Below are 27,489 nucleotides of genomic sequence, written 5' to 3'. Positions count from 1 at the left end.
AAGTAGCCAAGCTTAGATTTAGCTCTGTTTTCAAGTGCTTGCCAGGCATTCCTTGGGACAACCACTGCATTTTATTGTGTGTGTTTGTACATGTGCATAGATACAGATACAGATTAAATGTCACCAATACCTAGTTCCCCAGGTCATGGCCTGCTTAACAAAATGACTGTTCAATCTGGGAGTGCTTTCTTTAGGATAGAGTTTCTGCCTGTTTTCAAGGTAAGACAGAACAGTCAAATATTTATGAATGTTACAACATTCCAGATTTCCTTTCCAAGGCTACTTGAGGCCACTTGAAGAAGTAAATCTGTCGTGGTGATGGAGACAAGCTTCATTTGCACACTTCCTTTCATCTCTCTCCAAACAAACGGTTCATTCACACTTCCTAGGTCAGTGGTAGCAACCAGGCTTGGTTTCTCCATGGAAGGAGCAGGACTGGTTGTGTTCATTTACACAATGCTGGTGTATTACTGAAGAAAGGATTTGCACAATCCAGGCGCTTGTTATCTTTGCTCCTCTTTTCATGCATTTGATATGCTCAAGAGGACTGGTAATTCCTGAGACACTGGAAATACCTGGGAATCATGCAGATTGGGGAGCTGCCTTTCTTGCACAACTGTTCTGCAGATGTTTCTCCATTACAGATTATTCAGGGGCTTTTCCCTAAGGCACTCACAACTGCAGCAATGGCTAATGAATTGTAGTTGCCCTGTGTAAGGCCAGATTTGGAGCTGTGACTTTGAGCTGCAGGATAACCTTTTTAGTATCTTGCCAGTCCTCCTACCTCTATGCCTTTTGTGCTTATATTGGTGCTTTCTTAGTCCTTAATGAATCTTAGAATTGTTTTGGTTGGAAAAAAGCTTTAAGATCAACCAGTATACCTGTTAATCCATCAGTGCCAACTCCAGCACTAAACCCCAGGGGCCACATTTACACATCTTTAAAATATCTTCAGGATGGTAACTCCATCACTGCCCTGGGCAGCCTCTGCCAGGGTTTTACAATTCTTGTGATGAAGAAATTATTTCCAGTATCCAATCTAGACCTCCCCTGCCACAATTTGAGGCCATTTGTTCATGTTCTATTCCTTCCCACTTGGGAGAAGGGCTTGATCTCCACCAGACTTCAAGCATCTTCCAGAGACCTGTAGAGGATGATAAGGTCATTTAAGCACTTGTGTATGTTGAAGTGGTGTAGGAGGTCACTGACCATTCCCCTTGCATTAAGGAGGCTTCATTCTGCTCTCCATCCCTGTCCTCCACTCAAGGGTCTGGGTACCTACAGAACAATTGATCTTGCCATTAAAGACTGAGGCAAATAAGGTGTTGAGTCCATCAGGATTTTTCTTAGTCACTACATTTCCCCTCACACCCAGTAAAGGCTGCAGCCCTCCTGTTGCTGCAAATGCATTTATAGAAAGCTTTTTTAATTGTCTTTTATTGCAGTAGGCAGATTAATTTCTAGTTAGGCTTGGCACTCCTAATTTTCTCTCTGCATAACTTCACAATATTCTTGCAGTTCTCCTGAGTTGCCTGTCCCTTCTTCCAAAGGTCATAAACTCTTCTTTTTTTCCTGAATTCCAGCCAAAGCTCTCTGTTCAGCCAGGCCAGTCTTCTTCCCTGCCAGCTCGTTCTTTGATGGGGAAGATGGAGTGACAACTCCATGTATTCCAGGCATTTTTCTCTTGACCTCCCACAGTGGCTGTCAGGGTCACTTTGACTTTGCTGCAGATGGGGCTCTGTGCCTAGAAATTTCTCTCTAGCCCTAAAAGTTAAGTCCCACAGCTGCTGCTAAGGAAACTTGGCTGGATGGTGGGAAACTCCTGTCAGGGCTGGATGGAAACCTTTCTCCCAGCTGCAGAGAGGCAGCAGGCTGGTCTGTACCTCCTGTTGCAGGCATGGAGCCCCATCCTTGCTCCTCTTGCTACCCAGGAGGAGTTGGTGACGGGCAGGACCAGCCTCACCTGCTGTCCTCCTGACCAGGGGTGCAAGGGTGCTTGTGCTGACTTAAAACAGTTGCCTCTGGTCTTGACCAATTGAATCTCAGGTTTTTATGTTCAGGTCAACCATTTATTCCTGTTTTTGACCAATCCTGTCCAGCCACCCACCCCTGGGGAGTGTGGAGACCTAACCAGAGACAGATACACACTGGATCTGCTACAGGAAGTGCCTGCATTTCTGTGGGTTTGGGGTCTGTGGGTTTTAATCCTTCCTGGTGAGTAGCTGTCAGTGTCCCATGCAGTTGTGCTTAGTGGTTCCTTGTTAGCTTTTCTCAGCAGGGGCTGCTGCCTCCTTGGGGAGCACAGGAGGCAGCTTGGACAATCTCCAGCGCTCATCTGGAAGGCACCTGATGCGACAGTGCTGGAGCAGGATCATGGACAGATGGAAAGCTGTGATGGGATTTAGGAGCAGCCCCTGTTCTCTGGTGAGATAGTGGGCGGGAAGAGGCTGTGACTGAAGCCATGAGGAAAGCTCCTGTGCGTGTCAATCGTGCGAGTTCCACACCCAGCACGCTCCTCAGGGAGAGGATGGCTGGCCGTGTGTCCCATCAGCTGTAATGAGAAGTGAGGAGATAAATGGAGGCAGGGCTGGGCAAGCTCACCTCCTGCCTGCCCTCAGCGGGATCACAGTGAAAGCAGTTGAGTCACCTCTCCCTGGAGGTGTCTGATGGATGTTTCAGCCAGGACTTGGCACTGAGGAGCGAGCTGCCCAGGCTGCATCCCCAGCTGAGGCTCTGGGTAATGTCTTAGCCAAATGTTCGCCTGAGCACACCGTGGCTGCTTAGCTTCTCCTGTGCAAAAGAACTTCCTTCCCTTTGGGGTATTCCCTTGATTTTTAAAAAGTCAAGCAAATATTTAAGAGTGGATTAGAGTCTAGCTCAACATATCCATCATTCACCATCAATTACCCAGGCCATTAGTATGATTGCACTCAGCTCGGGACTCTTCTGTGTCTGAATGTACCAAGAGCTAGGAGGAACTAGAGGTGGAAATTTATAGCAAGAACCTTTCCCTCCCCCACCTTATTTAATGGCACACAGGCTTTGACCTGAAGTGTAATTTTCTGCAACATTTAAGGCAGATAAAGTGTCTTTAGCAGCCAAAGGAAAGCTCAAAGGTAACATTATCTAACTAGCAAACAGATGGAGGATTTAACATTCTTGGTAGCTGAAATTTTGGACTCTGGCCAAACCATGCTAATGGATTTTTTAGCAGTCATTCTTTTCCTATGAAAGTGCTGGATACAGTTAAAAAAAAAAAAAATCTAAGGGAAATATCTAACAGTACAGACAGGAATAAGGAAAGATTCCCACTTGATCACAAGAGTTATGGGGGAAAAATTAAAGCATCTGTATCAAAAACTGGGGCATGACATGTAGGATTCAGTTAAAGAAAAAAGATAAATCACCTCAGAAGGCCTAAATCTTTGCCTTGATGGAGAAGACAATCCTGTTGAGTAGTTAGAGTGATTGTTGTTGTGTTAATTTTGCCTTGCTATGAAAACTGAAGAGAAAGAAGATGTGCTTTGAAGAGCTCTTGTTCCAATTGAGTTGCAGGAAACAAAGCCAAGTCTCCATTCCCAGATGCACAGACACATCCAGCTCCTTGCACGCTTGTGGCCAGCCCCGGTGTTGTGTTACTCCCCTGGTTTTGTCATGTGCCAGAGGGCTTTCCAGATTACCACAGCCATAAGCTTTCTTGTTCCATCACATATTCTCTCTAGGTTATAAACATGACAGATTGGGTCTTAAAAAAGCTATGTAATGGAGACCACAGAGCTCAAGAGACAAGAACGTGTTTTCCAGGAATTATTGGTGAAGATTCTGTGGTGTGCAGAGGGCAGCTGAGAAGGCAGAGTGCCTTGGAAAACCCTGATGATTTTTGGATTCACCAAATCCTATCATTTACTGTCAATGAATCTTCAAAACCCTTTGAACTTGGTGAATTTTTCACAAAATGTCTGTATTTCCTGATCATAGCTTTCATCTCAACACCTGTTGGGTTAAGTTTGGCTGATAGGCTTGTTAAAAAATGTCAGTCTCTCTAGCAGGGAGCTGGGAAACATTATGTGGCTGAACCAATTAATAGTCAATGTGAATAAAAATACTTATTGAGGGGATAGGATTAAACTGCCAGGCAGCTCTGTAGAGATCTGGAGCCACTCATTTCACAAAAAGAGGCTGACATCAGAAGGTTTGGAGCCATTTGCTTTGACTAGCCTTGCTCTTTTCTGAGCTGGAGTTTGGGAGCAAATGGATGACATTAACACTCTACACTGATTACAAAACACAGAATAAATCATACCAATGTCTAATTCCACCAGATCTCATTACCACTGGATTGAACTTTCACTAACTTGCTTGTCTCGAGTGGTCTGAGTCAGCACATCAGCTCTGAGCATCCCAGGATTCGGGAATGCTGGAAACTGCTCTAGTTCCAAACACTGGCACTAGAGAGCATTCTTACAAGTCATTTTCCAGCAGGCAAACCCTAAAATATTACAAAGAGAGAGTTGGAGGCCAGCAGAAACTCCAGCTGAGAACTCGGAGCTGGTCCAATGCCAGAGCATCCATCTTTCGAAAGTTTAATGAGATGAGTTTCCATCAGGCGTTTTCACAGCCGGGCCACCAGCAGTGGCCTTGGACGTGGTGTCTCGCTCCCCATGGTGTCTGGACAGCAGGAGCTGTGGTTCAGACCTCAGTGAGAAAGCTGGATGGTGAAAATTTGTGAGAGCTAATTAAACAAGACAAGATTTTTGCCTGGCAGGGATTCATGCCAGATATACGACATCCCGGGAAACCGTTTCAGGCTTTGCCATAAAGTACTTGTGGAGAGAGAGCAGGATGTCTTGCCAGACTGCACTTCAAATATAGTACTGCAGCTTTTCCTTTTCTTTTTTGGAATTGGTTTGGCCATAAATTATCTGCTTAGCTCAAGGTTAAACACAGGACAGCAAGAGCTGTGAAGTCTCAGAGATGAAAGGCCCTGGCATAAGCAGGGAAATGGTCATACATAATGTTATCAGGCCATGCTTCATCTGAGTGTGCAGAGCATCCTCTGAGAGCTCAGAACATCAGTCTCAGGAGAGCTGTATTCCTATTCCTACTCTGCTACTGGCCACCTGTTGGTCCTGGGCCAAGTTTTTTAGCTTCTTTATGCCTTGGTAAATAAGGATAGTACAATTCCTTCCTCTGCTGTAAAATGAAAAATAAAACCAAAAACATGAATGGCACAGTAATGTTTGGAGAATGCATTAAGGAGGGTGGCAGGGAACTACATAATGCTGCTGTCCTGCTATGGAGACCTCCCCACCAGCAAGTTCCACCTCTGATCTGGAGGTTGCAGGTCTTGGGCAATGAGCCCAGCAGTGACTGGCAGGTGGAAGACCACGTCCTTTCTCCAGATGCAGCCTGGCCCTGGCGTCCTGACCAAAGAAGAGTTTGCAGTAGCATCATTAGCCAAACCCAGGTGCAAGAACAAGCCATTAGTGGGAGCTGGTCTCTGCCCTGACACCCCAGCACACTTCTGGTGAAGGCTCAGAGGAAAAACAACTGCCTGATGGCTTTAAGTGGAAAACAGTAGTGGGATGTGAAGAACAGGTGATGTTCCCTCAGAGCTCCTGGGGTACAGACAAGGCTTTTTCCAAACCCAACCTCTGGGCTGGAGCCTGCAGTCTGGAAGTGGGAAGTGATAGTGTTTGCAATTTAGGTCTATTTTCAATATCTCATCGAATCTGGGACCTAGGGACTTAGGGGAGGATTCACCAAAATGATTCCTTGGCTCAAAGCTGAGCAAAGATATAGCTGATATTAAGGATTGTTTCCATTGTGGTAGACAATAACTGAGCTTTCCAGAGAAATGACAGTAATACTAGTACAGACTCTTAGAGTTAGGTACTACTTAAAAGACTGGGGCAATTAGGGATAATGCAGTTGTATTTGTATCATCTGGATATTGTTTCTGTGCAGAACTGTATCACATTCCTCACCTATGTGAAGCATTTAGAGATTGCTGTAGATCCTGTCTTTCTCTGTTAGAGAGTCAAGTTACCTTAATTACTATATTTTTAACTTCACTTATTTCTACATCACATATAATACAATTTAATTAAAATCAGAGCTGAGAGACTTTCAGAGAAAGAAACTTGAATACTTCTGAGTACTTGAATATTTCTGGACTGTATTTCAGAGGGAGCAGTGAGCAGGTGTCAGGAAAAGAGAGATGAGTTCTGAGAATAAAAAAATTAAGAGCATTGGTCTGGAAGAGTAGTAGCCTACAGATGTGTTTGCTGATTCATTGGAAATTAAAAGCAGATAGAGCAGTTTGGGGAAAAAGTTCTGCAACACAAGATCTGCCTCCATGAACAAACACTTAAGATATTGTTCCCCAGGTCAGGAAGGAGAGGTTTTTTGGTGTTGTATGCCAGTCCAGTCTCATCCAGCTCGGAATTTAGTCTCTTGTGGGTAGACATCAGTTGTAAACAAATTGGAAAACTTAGACACTTTTCTTGGAAGGAAGCATAGGGATTTTTTTTTTTTTTTTTGTGTGGGTTTTTTTTTTTTCAATGCACCGCTGATTTCAAAGCTGTGTGGTTTGGGCAATAGCCCAGAATTCTTGGTTTTCTCTTCTCCTTGTTCATCTTATAAAGCACAAATACTATATTTCCTCTACAGGAAAATATATACGTGCCTTTTGTACCTGTGTATGTAGTACATCTACATTTGTGTGAATGTGGAATTGTTAGTATTATTAGTTTTCAGGGCCCAGGTATTGGATGCTGAATAAAGCAAAGCAGTGTTGTGGAAAAGGAGCTCGGAATTCAAAGGAAACACATCTTTGTTGTGGCAGTGCTGTCCTCTCTCTCACTTCTGCCACTCCAGTGCCATGGGCTGGCAAATCTCTTTCATGCTGTCCATTAACTGCTCTCAGTTGGCACAAGCCACAGATGGAAGCAAGCCATGGCAGGGAAAACCAAGTGCTGGTGGAGCTCTTGGCAGCTCAGGAGTAATTCTTTACCTTGTACATCTGCACTGGCCACCCCCCCTGTGCTGTCAGGGGACGGTGAGGTCCCTCCTCCCTTTGGTGGTGACTCACAAACCCTGGGCAGGAGTTGCTGTGAGTAATGCTCCAGTAGCACACTTAGCAAAGAGATTCGCTACTCTGATGTCCTGGCCAATTTCTTTCCTGGAAAATTGGATGAGATGCATTTCCACTGCGATTCCAGATGCACAGAGTATTCCTTGCTGTTCACTGTCATAGACTGTCAGCTAGTCAATGTAAAGGTGTGCTTTCTTTTCTGTGGTCAGCTAAGGAATTCCACTATTATATCAACCACAGTAATAATGTTCAGAGACAAGAACAAAAATGAAAGCTTGATTTGCTACTGCACAAGAGTAGTGTACTCAGGATCTTTTGACAAAGTGTATGTGTTGTATTTATAAGTGAGAAAGATAGTCTCATTCCTATCTGCAAAAGCAGCATTCTGCAGGCTGCATATTTAAGTTCTCCAAAATGAATGGGAAAAAAAGTGGGTTCTGATCTTTCCTGCAAGCCTAGTATTTACAGAAAATCTCTCTTTTCAACAAAGAACCAATAACCACCCAACTCATTGACTTTCAGCTGAAAACTGAACTGAAAAAGACTTATCTTTCCTTCTGTGAGTGTGCTGTGCTCAGAGAGGGCTGGAGTTGGGCTTTGTCCAAAAGGCAGTGGAGTGATCAGAAAGGGGGCTCGCTGAGTGATGGGCAGAGGGTGCCCGAGCTGGTGCAGTAATGCACAAGTGCAGTGCAAACACTCTCACCGAGCCCTTGCTCTGAGGCAGGCTTCAGATAACGCGCTGACAGCATCAGTCAAAGGAAAATAAAATTGCCGAGGGGCTGTGAAAGGCGCTCTCTGTTCCAGCAGAACCGTGTACATAACCTCTGCTTTCTGTGAGCAGCCACAGGGACACGTGAGGGAGGGGATGCCTGATAATCCCGACAGAAAACCCCAGCAGCCCTGGGCACAGCAGCGATGATACTGAGCAGCAGCAGCTTACTACGGCTCATTGCTGCAGGCATCTTACTTAAAAGGCTTTAGTTCAAATCCATCTCTTTCTCACGAGCTAGTTGCATTGCTGTTGGTTCAGGCGAGGTTGTGTGCAGCAGAAGTTCTGGTTCAGTTGTGGGAACTTAGGCCACTTACCAAAACATAAGTGTATTGTAGGTTGGCTGAAGGTCTGGAGAAACGATTATTTGTTGGTTCCAAAGTAACTGTGTTACTGACCAGGAATGGGGTTTTCTTGAATAGGAATGCTCCATATTTCTATTACTTTGGTACAGCACCAAGGGGATATAGTAGAACTGTGGCTTTGAGAAACAACCCCAGTGTAAGTAATACTTTTATTTTCATTTTTTAAATTGTGCAGCTGCGCGTTAAACAGACTTCTTTGAGGAACTCTGCTTATTTCAGTGGGACAGCTTTCTAATTAGCTAACACTTGTTAAGCAAGGGTCACAGCTTTGGACCTGATTCCTGTCCTTAAACTGCTCTGAGATCTTTGGGGGCTGCACATGAAATAACAGTGCTATGTATAATTTACAGGGTGTTGTCAGTTGAAAGCTTCTCTGTGTTTCATGTATCCAGCACCGTTCAGGCCAGCTGGCAGTCAGCTCAAGATAATGATGCCATGATAGGAAAGATAGTCAGAAGTTGCCAAAACTATTAGACAGCACATCTGCCTGTTGGCTGCCAGGATCAGCACTGAGCTGCCAGCACCAGTCCCTTGGGTAGAGATGGAAACACCTTCCAGTGTAATCCATATGTCACAGCTCTTCAGTGTCACAAACAATGGCTTCAGGTGGCATCAGGGTGTTTCCACTCTTTCATCTTGTTCGGGTTAGTATCCCTAGTAACAGCAGAAATATGTGCTGGTTGCACCAAAAGTGATCAAGACTGTGGCAAACCCAAAATGCAGATTTGTTCTTAAGGGCGTTTCCTTCAAAATGTTTTGATATTTTGGTGTCTTCTGCTTGGCTGTTGGCTCTGAGAGCAAAGCAAATTAAGTCACTGAATGAGAGCTGGTTTTCATAGAGAAAAGTAGCTGTTTTCTGCTTTTATTCTGATAATACAAGTTCCCAGCACTGGTTGTTAGAATAGTACTGCTGGCAGAGTGAGAGACATGGAGAGACAAGAGGGATCATGTTTCATGGGCCATAAACTGGGGCACACTAAAATAATCCTCTCAGATGTGGTCAACTGAATATGAATCCGTGTAATCTTGAGCACACTCTACGTGAACTCAGAATTAATCATCAGAAAAAATGAACCCATGAACACAGAGCTAGATGTCAGGAGGAATATTTTGTTCTCATGGTGAAATACTCAAGACCAACTCGTGGCATTGTCCTACAAAGAGTGTCATAAAATCTAACCCAAAAGATGTCATTATGAATTATTTGCTGAGAGCCTGACTGTCCCTTGCTCAGTATATTAGCATGCCATGTGGCATTTATTTTCCAAACAGATTAGGAAGTGCAAAGTCTCTCATTAAATAAAGCTCATCTGGAAACCAGTGATGTCTTCTCCCCCTATAGAAGCCTTATTCTTTATAAAACTGATATTTAGTAATCCTTTGAATTCATACTTCAAACAACTTGAAAGGTGAGCTTTGGTTCTAATACTGACAAGTCTGTGAGTCTGATGTCTCCAAATCTGGAAAAAAGAGGTGTCTGCTGCTCCGGTGGGGCTCCTCATCCTGCATGTGGAGTCAGTGATGAGCATTGTGGTGATGGTGGGAAAGACAGAGGTTACAGTATCCTGAAGTTCATTCCAAAGTTCAGTCATCACCAAATTTATCAACATACAGGCACGTCATGGGACAAATATGTCCTTCTGGGAGGAAAACAGATTATGCTTCTTTTAAGGATGGAGCAGCAGTGACACAAACCTACTTATCAAGGACTCAAAGTGAGTTTTTCTTGAGAGAAGGAGTCCCAGGATCTCATCCACAAAGAAAATATTATCAAATAGAATTTCAATTTCTATTGTTTTTCCCCAAAACATGGGAAACTGTGGAACCTTACTGTGTGTTGCCCTTATCCTTGGTTCATTGTCTTCATATGTCTGGGGCCACTGTACAGATCTCTTATTATCCTCTGTATGACAGTGGGTGGGTGATGTACAGACTTATCACCCTCCTTCTGGAGCCCATGATCTACCTCAGAAAGGAATGAGAGACAGAGGGGAGAGTGAGACTTCTTCATGTGCCTTGGCAATTCATGACAGACCTCGAATCTCTCAGGGAATGTTTTTCTTGTTTCACTCCATTGGGAATTGGCTCTGACTAGTCAAAAACGTTTTCAGAATGAGTGCCTTTCATTTTGTTGGCCTCTCTATTGCTCTTGTCACTGACCCAAAGCCTTTTGATTTTTTTTCTTTTGACGTTCTTGGGCTAATTGGCCTCAATGAAAAGTGTGTTGTTTCCTGCAGAAACTTGGCTGTCAAAAGAAGTGTGGAAGTTGGGAGAAATCTAGGATAGTCCAGTGCCAAAAGGCTTATATAAGTCAGAACAGTCAGCCAAAATATAGTGTGAGCACATCATATGTGGAGTTCAGTTGAATGAAAATTCTGCAATGTTTAGGCACATAAATGCCAATAGGGCCAGCAGTTAATTTCTTACTTCAATCAGGCTTATCTCAGTTTGATCCACTGAAAGGAGCTGATAATTATTTAACTGGATAGTCATGGGCTGGATGCCTTCAAGAAGGCACACTTTTGCCACAAAGAGGCAAGGGGCAAGAGAATCTTGTCTGTTGTTCACGTTCTGCTCACCTGTAATTGCATGTGCTCAGTGCTCTGGAGCTCTGGTGTCTTCAAACAGCTGGAAGGACCCCACATTGCACAGGAGATGCCTTCTAGGCATTTTTCATTGAATACAAGGAGCTTCTGATCAGGTTGCACACAAGAATAAACTTTAAAGCATTGTAAATGAAAGTAAGGAACTAGACTGGACAGGTTTGCAGCCCCAGAAGAAAATCGGGTGCTGTGAGTTGAAGAGAGAAGGAAGCACAATTTCCTCATGTAGTTTCTGTAGCTTAAATCTCTGATCAGCTCCCTTGGATTCAGTGGGAGTCTTGTTAGTGACTTTAAGGGAAGATGAGACTCTGCAAAGTGGCATTTTGGCTGTGAACCTGTTGTCCCTGGATCTGACTTTAACAGCCAGAGAAAGTCCCACCACCATGTTCAGGCTTTAAGGTATTGCAAGCAGATCTCAAGAAAAAGAGAGATGCTGAGGATCAGGAATTCATCCACATTAACAAGACCTGGATTCAGTCTAGAGCAGTGGGAATGATTTATGTGTTGTTTTGTTGGCTGAACCAGATGATTGAAGGAAAAATTATATTGGGTCAATGCAGAACAAAAACATTTTCATTCTCTCACCAAAACAAAATCCTGGAAGAAAATTCCGGCTCTGCAAAGTGTTTAATTTAATGTCCATGTTTGTGTTCTTTTTGAAATTAAATGTATGCATATTCCATTTCAGTAAAGCATTGCTGCGTGCTTTGAAATAGAACTGGGATTTAAAATTTTTGTTTTGCTTTGTTTTGGAAACAGCAAAGGACAGTATTCCAGTACTCTTAAATTCCTCATCAGTATTCCTAATGTAATTTGGGAAATAATTTTGGCTAGCAAAATTTTTTTTTTTTTTTTTTGCCAGATAAATTAGAGTCTAGACCATCCTCACCCCATGCACATCTAGATACCAGCTCCATCATGAACTCTCTGTTTAATTCTGAGACCTGCTGATTTATCTGTAGAGCTGGTACTTAATACACAGACACTCAGCTTGAGGGCACAGCCAACAGAGATGAGGGAAAGAGAAGATGGGAATGTTCCATTTGTCCTTATGGAAGCTTTCCTTGTTAAAAAATAAAGTTGTAGTTGGGGAGGGATTATTTTTCTTTTAGATAGATGATTTTTTTTTTCCCCCAATAAAAATTCAGTAATTCCTCTTCTGAGTGATTTCTTTGTGAACTGTCTTCTGTAATCTTGGGGCCAGTTGCAGTGATGGTTTAAATCAGTGTGACTCAGCTAACACTATTTAGCTGCTAACCCATAAAGCTTCAAACACACGAGCCCTGACTTATCTCAAGCAAATGACTGCTTCCCTGGAGCCGGCTGAGGCTGCTGGTGTTATTAAAGTTAAGCAGGAGTCTCTGTGTTCTGCTGTGCTCAAGTTTAAACAGTAAGGTGATGACACTTCTCTTTCGCTTTTGTAATTTCTTGGAGTTGTTCTCCTTCCCTTCGGTATGTGTGGTTTAAAAGCAGTCCATCATGTTGCAGACTCTATAAACTGTGGGTTGCTTAATTTGTGTGATTCATAACACAGGAAAAAAAAAGAAAAAGACCCATCATCATTCTTGGTATTACATCCAGCTCTGTTACCCAGAGCATTGACCTTGACCAGCTAATGATAGGTATTTAATATATGTGCATGTCTGTATATATAGATATAAATATTCATTATGTGGGGTCTGAGATCGTAAGGGGTTGCTGGCAGTGCCAAGCTTTGTTCGATGGTTCAGGCCTCCAGCTGTGCCAAACTCTGGGTTCCCTTGGTGTACCATTAAAAAAAAAACCCCAGGCTTTGCTTGAATGTCATCCAGCTTTATTAAGAGAAAGATCAAGCGTAATCTTATTAAGCTTGTCACTCACAAACCATAAGGGTGCAGCCTTGGTGTGGCTGTTTGGTCCACATGTGTGAACAATTTTGCCTCGTGATACTCAAGCAGGGGCTGTTATTCTTTAATGAAGGCTGTGAATAACAGAGCTACAAATTGCAAGCTTGGTGATGTGCTCACACACTCGTGTGTTAACAGAAAGGGGTGAAGGTGGGGATTGTTTGTTTGGATTTTGACATGTTCCTCAAGCACGCTCAAACCCACACAACCACAATGTTTTTCGAAATCTGTTGTGTATATTTTGAGGTTTCTGAACTTCCATAATAACTTAGTCAGCTTTTGAATGTGACCATGTGTCGGAGTGGACAGCTGTATCAGGAAAACTTCACAGGAGCACTGAATCTCCCTCTTTTTGGTTTCACTAGAAGTCTTCTCCCTGGGCCAATATTATCAGGGGATGTTCAGATAAATTGTGCTTTCCTTCATTGTTGCTCCTTTTCCCCAGTGTTAGCAGCTGGGCAGCAGGAGATAACAGTGGAAACCACTGCTGTTTACACTAGTGTAAAACCAGAGTACAGCAGTGGGGACTCAAATCAAATATTTCTGCTTGCTCAAAACATGGATGTATATAGAAATTCTGTATATTTATATAGAAAAAACCCTAAATTGAAACTAGTCAGGATGTTTGGCCATGTGGCTGAGAATAGACCTGTGTAGGTGAAACTCACAAAAATAACTAATAATGAGTGGAATGTAGAGACACATTTGATAGTCTAATTCAGAATAGATTTGTAATAAGAACTTCTCCACAGACATAACATATACAAATTAGTACTTGAGGAATAGAGTTTTCCAAGACTTTTAGTCAGTTAAATTTTAGATTTTTGAGCAAGATATCCTTTGTCCATGGGGGTGTGGGGGCTTGATGCAACTGTTTGCGTGCCCAGAGTAGCTTACAAATGGAAATATTTGCAGGATGAAGCTCATGTCTGCTGGGTTGTGATAGGTATTCATAGAGCACCTTTGCAGCTGAGAATCTCTAACTACTGCAGGACTGTGTTCTGTTCCTTTCCCACTACACAGATGGTCTCTCTGACAGACAAGATTTACTGACCCTTCTGGTAAAGCATTTGCCATTGCTTGCTGGAAACCCCCTGTCCTTCCACCACAGGACCTTTCGCCAAAGGACTGTGAGTCCTTCACAAAGCATTTCTTTCTTCTGTTTTGATTTTATAGAAAGAAAAAGCATTTAAGAAAATACACAGCCATGGAATCTCCTAACGCTGTCAGTGTACTCTGGAGGTCCTTTTTCTGATTTATACCAACATCCTTATTGTCAAAGCTGATCTGATCCATCATGCCCAGGCAGAGCTGATTCTGGTTTATGACATTTAGATGGACTAAAATGGGTACTTTCTAGCCCAGTTATCTATTATTCCATATCTTTGGCATGCTTTGCATTTCAAAGGAGACAGAGCTCCGGATGCGGGTGCTCCGGATCTCTTCCAACACCACGTGTATCTCAGGGTGCAATATCCTATTCAGCAGTTTCACAAATGTCTGTAGTGTGTTCCTGCCTTCCTCTTCTCCTCAGGATCAAGAGTTTGTTGGTGTGATCTGCCCTGTTTTGGGGTTTGCTTCCCAAAGTCAGGACAGGCATGAATCAAGCAGCAAGCCCTGGGTTTGGAGTGTAAGGTGGGAAACAAGTCTGAATTTTCAACTCCTGGAATGCCACAGCAGCAGCAGCATCTGACCCCAATCTGAGGGTGTTTTGTGGACTCCTGGGGCTTATTTCTCCTGCTTTCCCTCTGTGGGAAGGACTTCAGCCTAGGGCCTCACAGCACTCCTTGGAAAAGCACCTTGTCTGAACTGGCAAGGCTCATTGTGGTGCTGCAAAAGAATCCTTAGCTGAATTTTAAGGCTGAGGATGATCCTTTGGGGCAGGTTTCCACTGTGGGATTGAATGGATTTGGAGATGCCTGGTGTAGCTTGGGAGGTGGCAAATGATCTACTAGCACAGAGCAGTTTTCATGGAGCAATTAGCTCAACCCTTGCAAGTCATACAGCTGCACCAAATTGCCTTTAGAGCAGTGCCAGCTGAAACCACAGAGCAGCACTACGTGTAATTGCCTTTAATCCATGATCAAGGACAAGCCTGGAATCATGCCTGCTGCAGTGTGCTCCTCTGGATGGCACAAGAGAAAGGGTTGAGTCCAAACTGGAGACCAGGCTGGGCTTGCTGGGACATGTCTCAGCAAAACAAGAGGGGATCCAGCAATGGGAGGGGACACACACCTGGGCACAGGTGAGTCAGGGTCCCTGAGCTCCCTGGAGGACTCTCCCTCAGCTGCTGATGGAGACCATCGAGGGTGTCCTGCCCCCAGGTGTTTCACTGGCTGGGCAGCCTCCAGATGTTACCATCAGTGCTGTGCTGATTAACCTGGAAGAAAAGGCCATTTCCAGGTTGGGGTGACACCTCACCTTATTCACAGCCTCATTTGTGAACTTTCGGGGGTGTTTTTCTGCAACAACAGTGACATCCAGTGGCCAGCTGGAAAAGACCGAGCCACAGACAGTCCTAACACTGTGAAGTTTTTTATAGATACAAGAATCCTGACTAAGGAGGCTCAGTTTTGGTTTCCTTGAAGAGTTCCCCTTTTAAAAAAGTTTGGTGAAATGGTTTCTGTTTTTCCATGTCCGTGGGGTAGAAATCATCAGTACTGTCTGCTCCAGCAAGGAGTTTGTCCTGTATCCATAAACTCCAGGGGGCTGGCAATTTGCTGAGGAATCACTCTGTTTTGCGCCAAGGCATCACCACGTTTTTCACTTATGAGACATCCACAATCCAAATAAACCACCAGAAAGGGGCTCCTGGAATAGATGGAGAAAGCAAAGTAGTCTGTCGAATAATTGACTGAGAGGTCAAAACCAGAAAGAACAAGCAAGGATCTGTGTCCTGCCAACTGGGAGCTTTGATTTGTGGTTTTCAAACAGAAAATGACAGCTCATGTTGTAGTCTTTTGAAGTAATTTCACAGATTCGACAGACATTGCCCCCAACTAACTTTCCTGGAATGGTTTGATCTCATATTAGAACAGATTACAGTTTTGTTCAATTCATTTTAGAGCTATCTTGTGCAAACTAGGGGAACTGGGGAAAGCAGTTCAAAGCAAACACAGTAAAGTGCAGTTTCACACCAGACTTGATTACAGTGTGGGCACAGGAGGCCAAATGCATCCATGAGAAGCCAAAAAAGCACAGACTCAACAGTCTAGCTCACTACTGAGCCTACAATGATAGACCATGACCCTCACCCCTATTTATTTCCTATAAGAAGCCATTTAGTGCATCCTTATTACCTGCCAGAAGGCTTTGTCAAAGCCAAGCAAAGGTGCTGCATCTCATAACTCTGGCTGTGTGCTGAGAGCAGCTGAGGTCCCACATGATCTGCTCCTTGCTTGGCCTCAGAGATGCCTCCTCAAGTTCAGTGAGATGCCCTGCTTGCAAAAAGCTGTCTTCCTGACTGAGGAGCTTCTCCAAGGCCCAAAGCTGCCCTGAGCTCAGACTGCACCAAGTCCACCATGGTGTTCTAGTGCTATGTTCACAGTTTTCTCCTTTGCAAGGAAGGCAGGAGTCAGGGAATCTAGTTTCTCCCCCATGCCCTGACCTTTGCCTGGCTTTGGCAGGCAGGTCCATGTGCATTCCAGACTAGGTGGGATGGGATATGAAACACTTCTCTCAGAGGCTGCTTGCCCTGCACTGTCTGTCCAGGGGGCTGGCAGCAGCTGTGGAAGGAGCTCATAACTATGCTCAGGTGGGAGAGGGTTGTCCACTCCAGCAAGGCTGTACATGCACTAATAAGGCACCTTGGCTAAAAAAAGAGGCTGCATTCCTTCAGTAGCCATTCTCTGTGCATCTCAGACTGAGTAAGCCCTGCCTTTACTCACAGTAAAACCTGGGGGGGACTAAGTAAATCGAACTTGTATTTCAGCCCTGCCCACACAATTTTCCTCCTCCATATTTTTGCCCTAGTAAGTTGGTGCAGCTTATACCAGCAAACACAACCAATAGATTTTGAGAATAAACACTTCACATATTCAGGTTTTGTTGTTTGACTCTCAAGGGTTCTTATGTTTTCATTAAGAACATATACTGAAATTGTCATCCTGTGTTGGACCTTCTGTCTGTGGAAAACACCTCTAATGCCACATAAGTGAAGCAAGAATATGAAATAGCCCCAATGGCCCTATAATCAACCAAAGGCCTGATCAACACAGCTCACTGTCCTGTTCAAACTCTAGTATGACAAGGAAGGTGGGGGACAGGGCAGAAAGGGGAAGAGGGATGAGCTGTGTGCAGTGCTCAGGAGCTTCTGGGCAGTGGCAGGGTGGCTTGGTGGGTCACCATACCATGTCTGATAGGCTCCAGGGCTAAAGGAGATCCTTAGGCTCACATGGTCAATGGAAAGAGATTTGCACAGAGGGCTCGTGTTCTTCCCAGACCTAGTATTTGAGATGTTAGATTGAATTGCTTTGTGAAGGTGCCATCCTCTCTTGTGAGACTCATTAGCACAGACCAGTCACTTCATGTGGAAATGTCTGAGGGAGCTACAAACTGAAACAGAGGCCAGAGGAGATGCTTAGGAGGTGACCTCACTTCATCTATTGCTTGTGTTGTGTTTCTTAACCCTAGTGAAACAGCTGGTTTAGACTTGGAAGAAAATGGAGCACATTTTTTTTCCCCAAAAAATCATTTATTATTTACCACCTATGTTTAGGGCAAGTGTGTGAGGGAAAGTGCTTCAAGACTTCAAAGACAGCAGAGAACTGGGTTGCTGAGCTCACATTGTGGCACTGCATTGAGACTGGAAACAGAGGGCAGTACCAACAAGGAGCCTGTTCCAAACGGGTAAACTCTGTCCCACCTCTTGCTGAGCCTGTTGAGGAGTTTGCATTGCACTCCAGGGTGCTTCTGGAGAAGGATTTCCATGGTGTGGTATTTGAGTGCCTCAACAATAGCTCCATACCCTTAACAGAAGGGCTGCTCAGAAAGGGAGATCAGATGCAGAGACATGGAGGAGTTTATTATACTTGGGGGCAGCAAGGAAATAGAAGTCTGTGGGAATCTGTCTGTCCTTCAGACTGAGATGCTCCAAGTATAGAATTGCACGGCAGATCTCAGAGACACCCCAGGGAAGCACAGATCTGTGCTCTATTAGCCTGGCGTCAATCTGGAATAACCCCCTCAACTTTTGGCCCCTCATCTCTCCATTCTCCCTCTGGCTACGGTGTGGCCTCCCTCCAGAGCTTATTCTGTAAGTGCACTCGGGTGAGAGGGGAGAGGTGATTACATGCAAGGAAAGAATGAAGGGGAGCCATGGGAGGATGGCTGGACGTTGGAAATGCTGCACGCTTTGGCTTTTTATGTGTTATTGCTCTGATTCCCGTGACTGTCCAGAAGTGGCTGTGAGTCAGTTCCTCACAACTGCATAGAATAACAACATCAAACAAGAGGGAAAATGATTTCTCCATCTGCTTGGAGAACGGGTGGCATGATGTAAGGAGTCTATGATGAAAGCCTGCTTTACAAGACCATTGCATGTGGATTGTGCAGAGGATTTTTAAGGCATGCTTTGGGCTTGGACACTCCTGCCAAACAGGGGAGGAGAAATGTTCATTTTCTGCATCTCCAGCTCTCCTTCACAGCTTTTTGCATAATGCTGCAATTTCCAAGTGCAAAACCATGTCCTGAAGCAGAGAAAAAGCCAGCAACTTGGGGTGACAGACTTTTCTGGAAGGTGTGGCCTTTGATAGTCCCTTTCTCTTTGGAAAACCCGCAGAGCTGGTGTTTCAAACCCGAATACCAGCCTCTCTTTTGTTACATCTGGTCTGCTGTGGCAGGGATGCATGTCTCATCCTCTGGCATGGTATGGCTCACATTATTTCATACCAACTGGGGTCCTTCAAGCCATTTCCAGAAAATTCCCCTGCTGGATCCCCACAAGCGTGAATTCACATTATCAGTAGCATTTAAAATCAACAAATTCAGGCTGTCTTAACATTATACTCATGCCTAGGTGCTGCATGTCACCCACTTAATCCATTACCTGGTGTCATTCCTTGATAAGATACATCACATCAGGGGGTACTCAGGCTGGGGGAATCTTTCATATACATCGAGATCCAACTTGCAAAAATAAGATCTGCACAAATCCAGCATTGGCTCCTTGTCAAAGTGCATTTAAGACATTTATTCAAGACATCCTTACCACTGGAGTGAGATTTCAAGGAAGAAAGTGGTTCAAGAACAAAGAGGAGCAATTGTCTGGTCATCATGAGGAAGGCTGAAGAGCCTCCAGTTTTTAAAGCATGTTATTCATTAGCAAAGGAAGATGATGGACAAGGAGAAAAAGGGAATTAAAAATTTGGAGGATTTATCCACAAAACTGATTCCCTGCCATGGGTCTGGACCATCTGTCATGTCAGAAGAGAGTAATGTGGGGTGGCACGTGGTTCCCAGTAAATTCCTGCTGTTACCCAGAGACCTCTGGGTCAGACTGGAATGTTACAGTGGAGAAATCAGCAAATTCAGATAAAAATCATTGCCTGGAGTGTTTGGTTTTGCTCCTTACTACAGTGTCATCTTGACAAATTCACCTTTCAGCTTCCAAAACACTCAGCTTTGACCATTGTAGAATAAGAGAAATGGAGATGCAGTTTTGGAAGCAGCAGGCAAAGGAACCACCAAGTACCCTGACTGTGCAGGGGCAGCTCTCAACCCTTTGCATTTTTCCCTACACTAATTCTTGTGAAACCTTCCTACCATAAACATTGTGGTGCTGCCAAGGGGCTTGAGAATCAGCATCAAGGGAGAAGGAGGAATAGAGGCTGCCTGATTGCAGAGCAGCCCAAGGTCTAAATGGCAACAAAACGTTATACATAATGTCTGATTCACTGCGTGGAGAATGTAAAGAATTGAGACCTCCCGACACAGTTTACATTGGCCCTTTTTATGACTAATTGTGCAGAAAATAGCTCTGCTTGTAGTGTGCATGGAAACAGTTCAGATTTCTGCTGTGTGTCAGCTAATGGCTAGCTAGGCTTTTTTAGCAAGACTTCAAAGGCTCTGGCAATGGAGGTCCTTTGTGAGGGAATTATCTCCTGCTCCTTTGTACCCCGTTATCCTTCTAAGCCCTGGAACAAAGAATTGTGAAACGAATAGACAAAGTAATTTGTAGTAGATCTCTAAACCTAGATAAAGTACATAACATTTGCTTAAAAACATCTTTTCTGCTTCTGTCATCAAAACAACGGTTATAATTTTTCTGTGTAGGGGCACCCAAGTTCATCTAACTTTTGAGGGATGCAACCTGATGCTTAGGTTATTGATGAGGGTCACTAGGATGCCTGGAATGGAAAAGGAGAGCTTTAGTTTATGTGGTCAATTAGAAAATGCATGGCTGTCAAGAGTTGGCTGAGAAGTGTCTTTCTCTCTGCCTCAGGATATTCCACTAAGAAAGGAAGAAAGTGCATTCTTTCAGCAGTGTGTTTGTGCATGGACGTGCTTTAAGGAAACCACGTATATTTCACATATTTTTTGCATGTTTTTTCATTAAAAAACCCAATTTGATGGTTTATTCTTTCTTTCTTCCAGTGAAAAATGAAACCTTGGGGAGATAAGGAAACACATTACATGGATCTGCTTTGTGTAGTCCAAAGCACAGTCCTTAATTAAAAATAAAAAACACACCAGGGGTGGAAGGTCTATGATTAATGTTAGCAGCCATGGTGTATAATGTGTTCCTCCACTGTCTCTGGATCCTTGTCTCAAAAAAACAAGATGTGAGTGAAAGGAGAATAATCTTGGCCTCATCAAATTTAGTAAGAAATCCCCTCTTAAGTGCAGCAGCCACACTGACCACTCCAGTGTGTTTGTGTTTGTGTTCAAACTACAGAATAGCTGTGTTTAGCACTGAGTCTTGTCCTCAAGCAAACCCCATGAGTATCTCCCTTTCCTCAGAGGGTGGAAGGATTGCATCCACACCTGGGCATTTTTTAATCTTAAATTGTTAGGGGTGGCTGCTCTGCATATCTCCATGCCCAAGCATAGACTTTCTTTTCAGGTCTCTATGTAGAAAACCTTTTATGTCTGCTTTCTCTCCTTTTCCACTTCCATGGATTTCCCAAGGCAGCTGATGTTCTGACCTCTCGGATTCAGTTTTCATCAGCTGTCAAGATAAATTTGGTTAATACTCCAGGAATGGTTTATTCAGGTTTAGACTGAAGAGGGAATAGTGATGGAAATGCAAGATCATTCCCTTGCTTCTCTAACATGTCTGATATGTCTCTAGATGCACTAAATTTTTAGTAGTTATACTTTCTTGAGGTTTTTCCAAGGCCAGGAAGAGAAATCTTTAAAATATTTAAGCAGAAGCATAGATGCACACACATACACATATATAAAGCCCATTTATTTTATATTTATAAATAAAAATTAAATCCACTGATGTTATAAAGTGTATGACAGTTGCTGCATCCTCTATTTGCACATATGAGCAGCCAGAGGCAGCAATTTGATGTTTTTCACTGATGCTGAGATTGTCTCTAATATGTAGGTTATTTTGTTTTCATCACATGCCAAAGGCTGTTGAAGTATTCTGTTGTTGTCAATATCTACCAAGTCCTTATCTCAAGTTGTTGGTGACTAGGGAGAGTTATTTTATGTAAGGTATTTCTCACATAGAAGATTTTCCTGGATTTTAAAACTGGAAAGATAATTATGATGGACTTCACAGCAGGAGGCAGGCCAAGAAAATCCTTCCAGGAATTCTTTAACCTGTCATGTTTCATGTTACCTATTTACACTGGACCTCTCAAGTGCCACCTTTTTCCTTAAACCTTCTTCTTCCATATCTCTGATCCTGAGGGACTCCTTGCCAGGGAATAACATGGATCGCTGTTGGGAAATGTTAATAACTATGATGTTCACATGGATATTTGTAATTAAGATTTTAATTTATTTGGGAAAATTTGAAGTTTAGGGGTTTTAAATGGAAGGTGGCATTCGTTCCAGTTAGGAAAGGCAACATTAAAAGAAAAGCCCCATTGCCTTGCTGCACAGCAGATCACCAGTCCCAGAGTCTGGCAGCTTTCAGCATGGCATCCACACAGAGGGCAGGAATGGGAATTCCAGGAATTGTCATCTTTTGGTCATCATCCATCCCTTGAAGGGATGTGCAGGCTGTACTGAGGAGCTGGCATTGGTGACAGACCTACCACTGGGGGGATGAGGAGTCAGAGCTTTTGCACAGTTATTTTTTTCCCTGGGTTTAAAAGAGTTAAAATTGGTTTCTCTTGTGCTGTCATGTTGTCAAAGATTTGCTGGATTCAGGACAATTGTTTACATTAAGAAATCTTTTGGCATTTAAGGCTCTGGCTCTGGGAAAATAAAGTGGACTCGGAAACATCTCGGACTCTGATACCTTTGACTTTGGTTCCTCAGTGTCACTTTGCCAGTGACAGAATGGGGACCTTTGTTTGCCTTGGCCACTGCATAGAAAAACAGGATATGATCAAATCCAGTTAATCATTCACAAATGTCTCATTTCTTGAATCTCTGAGGGTGTATAACACATTTTTGGGACTGTTCTTTGCTGCTTTGGCTTTTGTTATAAGTAAGTTAGAAAGGGGAAAATCAGATTTTGAGTTTTCTTAAAAGGAAGTGGAGGAATCCTGGAACACACTAGAGCTCTGCAAATGTACATTTAATCATTTAAAGAAATGTCTTTTGGCTAAAAGCTCTTACCAGCACTTGCAAGTTGCACTCAAAGCCATAGAGCTCCATCGTTCCAACAACTGAGGCGAGTTAGCGCCCTTGTTGGCAGCAGGAGCAGGGGGTGCAGGCTGAGCAAATCCTGGGGGCTGAATGCTCTCAAATTCATCAGGACCTTGTGCAGTGTGTGTGAAGAATCCCCAGGGTGACCCTGCTGGTGTCTCCCTGCACAGCCGTGTCCTTGGAGGGGGACTCGGGCACATCTCTGTTTTTTTCAGTGCAAGGCATTTGGCTCTGCTGTGGAGCCAGGCAGTCAGACACAGCTCCTCCAAACACTTTCTCTGTGCTTCAGGCAAGCACACACTCTCCAAGCAGCAGCAGCAAACCAGGGGAGTTCTTACACCCCACACCGTGGTGGGACTCCCTCCTGGCACATGGAGGCTTGAGCACATTCCTGCCTGTTCAGGGCTGGCAGTGAGATGCAATGACCTGGCTGTAAATGGGGGTCACCCAGCCCTGCAGAGCTGCAAGCTAGTGGATAATAATGAATATAATGGAGGAGGATTGTTCTGTCCTTCCTCAGTGTCAGTCATGGCTGCTGTTGGAGACAGGTTACAGTGCTATGTGGATTTTAATAAATGTTTGTGGACTTCTTTTTTCCTTACTTTATATATCCAACCCTTCCTGCAAACAGTGTGGGACTTTGACAATAAGTGGAAAGCTTTGGCTGGATTACACTGCCTTATTGAGTCTGTGCTCAAAACCCTTTGAGGGCTCCCATTGACTCCAGTGGGATTTGGTTCAGACTTCAAGTGTATGGGACTCCCTTAAGTAAACTCTTTCAAGGCCTGTGCACACTGCAGTACTTACTGAGCTCCTTGTTACTTCTGTGAATAGGAATGTGACCTTTACACTTCTAACAAAGAGCCCTGAATTACAGGACTAAATCTTCGTGTTTTGAGAGAGATAAGGTTACCATCCCAGCTCCTCCCAGCCCTGCTGTGCAGGTGGCTGAATGGCTGATGAGCCAATTCCTGAATCACTGTGGTTTTAGTCAGAGAAGTGCTCAACATGCAGTACAGCAGCTTCAGAGTCTCTTCATTAGCAGAGACCATGAGCAGTGATGGTCAGGGTTGTAAATTGTTCTGTTTTGTGACTCAAAGCTCTACTAATATCCCTTTGCCACCACAGGGCCATTCTGATCTCCATGTTGGAAATTAATTTAATCAGTGTACATATTAAAAATGGTCACAATGGAAGGGGAGACTAGCAACCCATCTAGGTTTCCTATTATCCACCCAGCCCCTTGGCCATGTGAGGGGAGGGAGGGATAAATAAGATGGAAGAAGAGTTTGGGCTGTATGCTCTCCCTTCCTCTGGTCTAGTTTTTGGTACCCTTGCCTCCCAAAACTGCTGTGCCAACAGGAGAAATTCGAGTGAGTGAGAGTAGTGGTTTGATTGACAGTGCTATTTTCTACCTGTATTTTAGGTCACTTCCTGGGTAACAACACTGTGATTGATGTACTGAGACAAGCAGGATTTGAAGTGGAGCACACCCCTCCTGGACAACCAATTGGAAAGTAAGCAGCTGCCCACAGATTATTAATCACTTTCTCTCCTTTTCTCTCTCCCTTTTTCTGTGACTAAGCAAGATTATTGCATTAGTATAGGAGGTGGGTGAGGAACCTTCCTTTCCCACCCAATTTTCAGACAAAAAAGTTCATTGTAAAGCATCCATTGTGTGAGTTTGGAAACATATGGAGCCTGAATGGCTGGTGTTTTTGTGGGTTTTTTCCACTTGGGGACATTATTTATATCACAGCTGCTTCATTATACCAGCTCAGAAGTGCCATGGTTTCTTTAAAGAAACATCTCATTCAGCTCATTTTCCCCCAGAACTGTTTTCCCTTTTGCTCTCCATGGGGTTTTTGTTGCTTCTCCATTGCAGGCTTCTCTGTCAGGCTGCTGTTCTTCAGGTGGAATTTCAGTTTTTCCTGAAGGACCACGCTTAATGTAGCAGATGCACCTTTGAAAGTGTGTTGGACAGGTAGAGAGCAATTCAGTATTCCCTGAGCTTCTCCATCTATCTGGTCAAGTAAAGCAAGCAAGAAGGACTGATCAACAGACTCTTGGCAATCTTCATTAGAATAAAATAAAATATGGCACAAAATTATCCTTAGCCGGCAAAGCAGACTTTCTTAATCTCATAGACTTTTCTTTTTCCTGGCCGTTTAAATGAGGTCTCTGTCTGAAGAAATCACAGACAATAAAACCATGAGGGCTGGTGAGAGACCTTCTAGCTTTGCAAAATCAGCCTTTCCCCTACATTCTGCAGATAAAATTTGGCCAAGGCTACTCTGTCATAGGATTGTTATCCTCATTAGGAGAAAGTGTTAGCAGCATGCTCCTGTCCCTGGTGGGCAGACATGACATGGTCCAAAACCGAGGTGAGTCTCAATGAGGAGGATTAATGGCAGAGGTAGTAGAGCATGTCTGAAAAAGCTGTGTGTAATCTAGTTGGAAAATCTGGCTGATCTAACCTTGTTTGGGAAACATCCACAGTGATTCATATAGAATATAATATGGCTCAACTGTACATAAGTGTTCTTTGACAGAGCATTTATCCTAAATGCTTCTTGGAATCTGTTGAGCAATAAAAGCATCGTCTTAAATAACAATGGGGGGAAGAGGAAGAAAAGGCTGTTAAGCACCACCAGTATGAGCTTATATTCAGAGGAGATTTAAGAAGCACTTTGGCAGGGGGAGAAAAGTCAACATGGTGCAGGGAAGAGCAGTAAACACTATAATAGTTTGGAGCTGGAAATTTTTTGCTAAAACCAAACAAAAAAAATTAGTAAAACAGAAAAACCAAGCAAACTATAGCAGAAGAGCCAAGCTGTACCATTCCTAGGTTTCTGACAAAGAAACTTTCCACTCAGGGAAGCAGACGCTTTCTTCAGCAATTTTCATTTAGTTGAAAGTATCATCTTCCCATGAAAAGTGTTTCAACTGGAAATTGTGAAACTATTAATTTATTGGCTATTGCAAGTCCTTGAGAAGAACTAAAGATGCAGTAGTGTGAGAGAAGTCCAAGAATAGTCTCTGCTCTCTGGTGTTAGGCTATGTCTGTACACATCATCACAGACTTGAAATAAAGGATGGGGCAGGAAACTTGACTCAAAGCCAGTGCTTAATGTTCACTTATTTGCAGAGTGGGGCACCTCTGTGTGCACATTCCCCTGCCTTGGCAGCAGTGTCTCTTGTTCATGATGTCTTCCCTAAAACTCTGAATCCCTGGGGAAAATGCACCCAAAAGCAAAAGGGCTTTAACTCTGCCTAGATCAATGTGTGTGTTCCCAGCTCCAGAACATCATGTTGGGCAGGTTTGCCTGGACTAGAATCCTAATTCCAGTGGGGTCTGCTCTGAACATTGAATGTACAGAACTTTATTAAAGTTCTGGTTATTTATTTGTTTGTTTGTTTGTTTGTTTATTTAGTGAAATGGTTGTGCAGGAATACTGGATGGAGTTGAGAGAGAACCCATGGTTGCCCCCCACAAGGGTTAGATGCTCTGAGATGATGCTCTGTGATTAGATGCTCTGCTTCCTGTGGTCTGATGATAAGGTGGATCTACCAGTTCTAGATGAAAGCAAAGAAAGAAAAATAAATTGCCTAGCAAAAAAGTCCAGAGTTGCTACAAGACTGATTTTAATCAAGGTGCAAAAACAGCAGAAAACTGTAGAAATTGTGAATAAAGAGCATTTGAATATATTTACAGGAAACAGCTTTCTGCCTTTAGAAGAAAAAAAATCTCTAAATTGCACATCAGGGACTGTATTGTCATTTTCCTGTAACTGGGGCTGTAGCTATCAGAAGTGCTTGGGGCTCCCTCTGAGAAGTGAAGAGGTTGCTGCAAAACATTTTGTCTTGTGTTTTATGATTCTGGGTGAGCTGCAAAAAAAGTCTAGCCAAACACAGTACGACATTGTGATAGCACGACAACTTAATAGTTGCTGTGTTGTTAATGTTTATGTTATATTGTCATGTTGCTGTAATTGAGAGTCTTAAGGAGCCTTGGATTTTTGTTTAGCCTTCTTTTTTTTACTCTTTTTCCTTTTTAAAAGACGAAATAAAAATAGTCGAAAGATCCAGAAGAGGAACCATTTTGCTATAGTGACTGTAGTAACAAAATATATACATAGAATAAGCAAATAGAAGCTCAACAAATTTTCAGCTGCTTGCAAAGTAGAAATTGTTTTCTTGGTTACAGAGGTTACAGAGATATTTTAATCTTGATTCTTGTGGAGCCATACATGAAGAGGTATTTCTCTCCTGTTCTCAAGCCCAAAAGAGACATTTCTGCTTTACTTCCAAATAAGTTGTATAAGGGAGTCAAGCCCACTGCATTGCATTCTGGCATTGACAATTGAAAAATTGGATAGTGTTCAGGGAAGATCAGCTGGATTCTAGTGTGGAGTTTGGGGGGGTTAGACAGCACATGGAAAAAATGCAAGGGTTGGAAAAAAAACTGAAGCAGCTGCATGCTTATGTTTTAGCAAAGGGAATTAAAAAAAAGTGTTGTGGACAGACTGTATGCAGAAGAATGAAGAGGAACAGTTCGAGCTGGCACATAGGAATGTTTGAAAGTATATCAGATTGAATTTGAGGGTGGTTTTGGATGAATATCAATGATTCCTTGACAGTGAGTTTCAGGACAATTTTTCTCAGGTTAAGTAAGAAGCCACATTATATGAAAGTAACTTTAGCAAAATACTCATGCTATGTCCTACTTACTACCTTGCCAAAAAAGCAAATGGTCATTTTCTTTAATCTCTCTGTTCCCAGAAGAGTATGATTATTGCTATTATTGACATGATTAGCAGTCTGATCTTTATTCAACAATAATTCAGCAGCATTACCATAAATAGGTGGAGTGTAGTCTGGTATGATGTTTAAACTCTGCCATCTATTTTGGTTTTAGAAAGGGCAAGAGAATCCCTTTTGTAGAAAATAACTTGCACTTTTCCTATGTATCAGAAAAAGAAAAGCCTTGGGGAGA

General features: G+C 43.3%; 1 protein-coding gene across 1 annotated transcript in view; it reads left to right on the top strand.

Moving 5' to 3' along the window:
* Positions 1-27,489, top strand: part of TRABD2B (TraB domain containing 2B) — a 260,817-nt gene that overhangs the window by 196,470 nt on the left and 36,858 nt on the right. The window contains exon 5 of the mRNA XM_079314550.1: positions 23,920-24,010. Coding sequence (XP_079170676.1) covers positions 23,920-24,010 — 91 coding nt within the window. The remainder of the gene's footprint in view (positions 1-23,919; positions 24,011-27,489) is intronic.

This window comes from Erithacus rubecula (genome assembly GCF_903797595.1).
Source record: "Erithacus rubecula genome assembly, chromosome: 10".
NCBI classification, from domain to species: Eukaryota; Metazoa; Chordata; class Aves; order Passeriformes; family Muscicapidae; genus Erithacus; species Erithacus rubecula.
The sequence above is the reverse complement of the archived record's forward strand: the minus strand, read 5'-3'. Positions and strand labels throughout refer to the sequence as shown.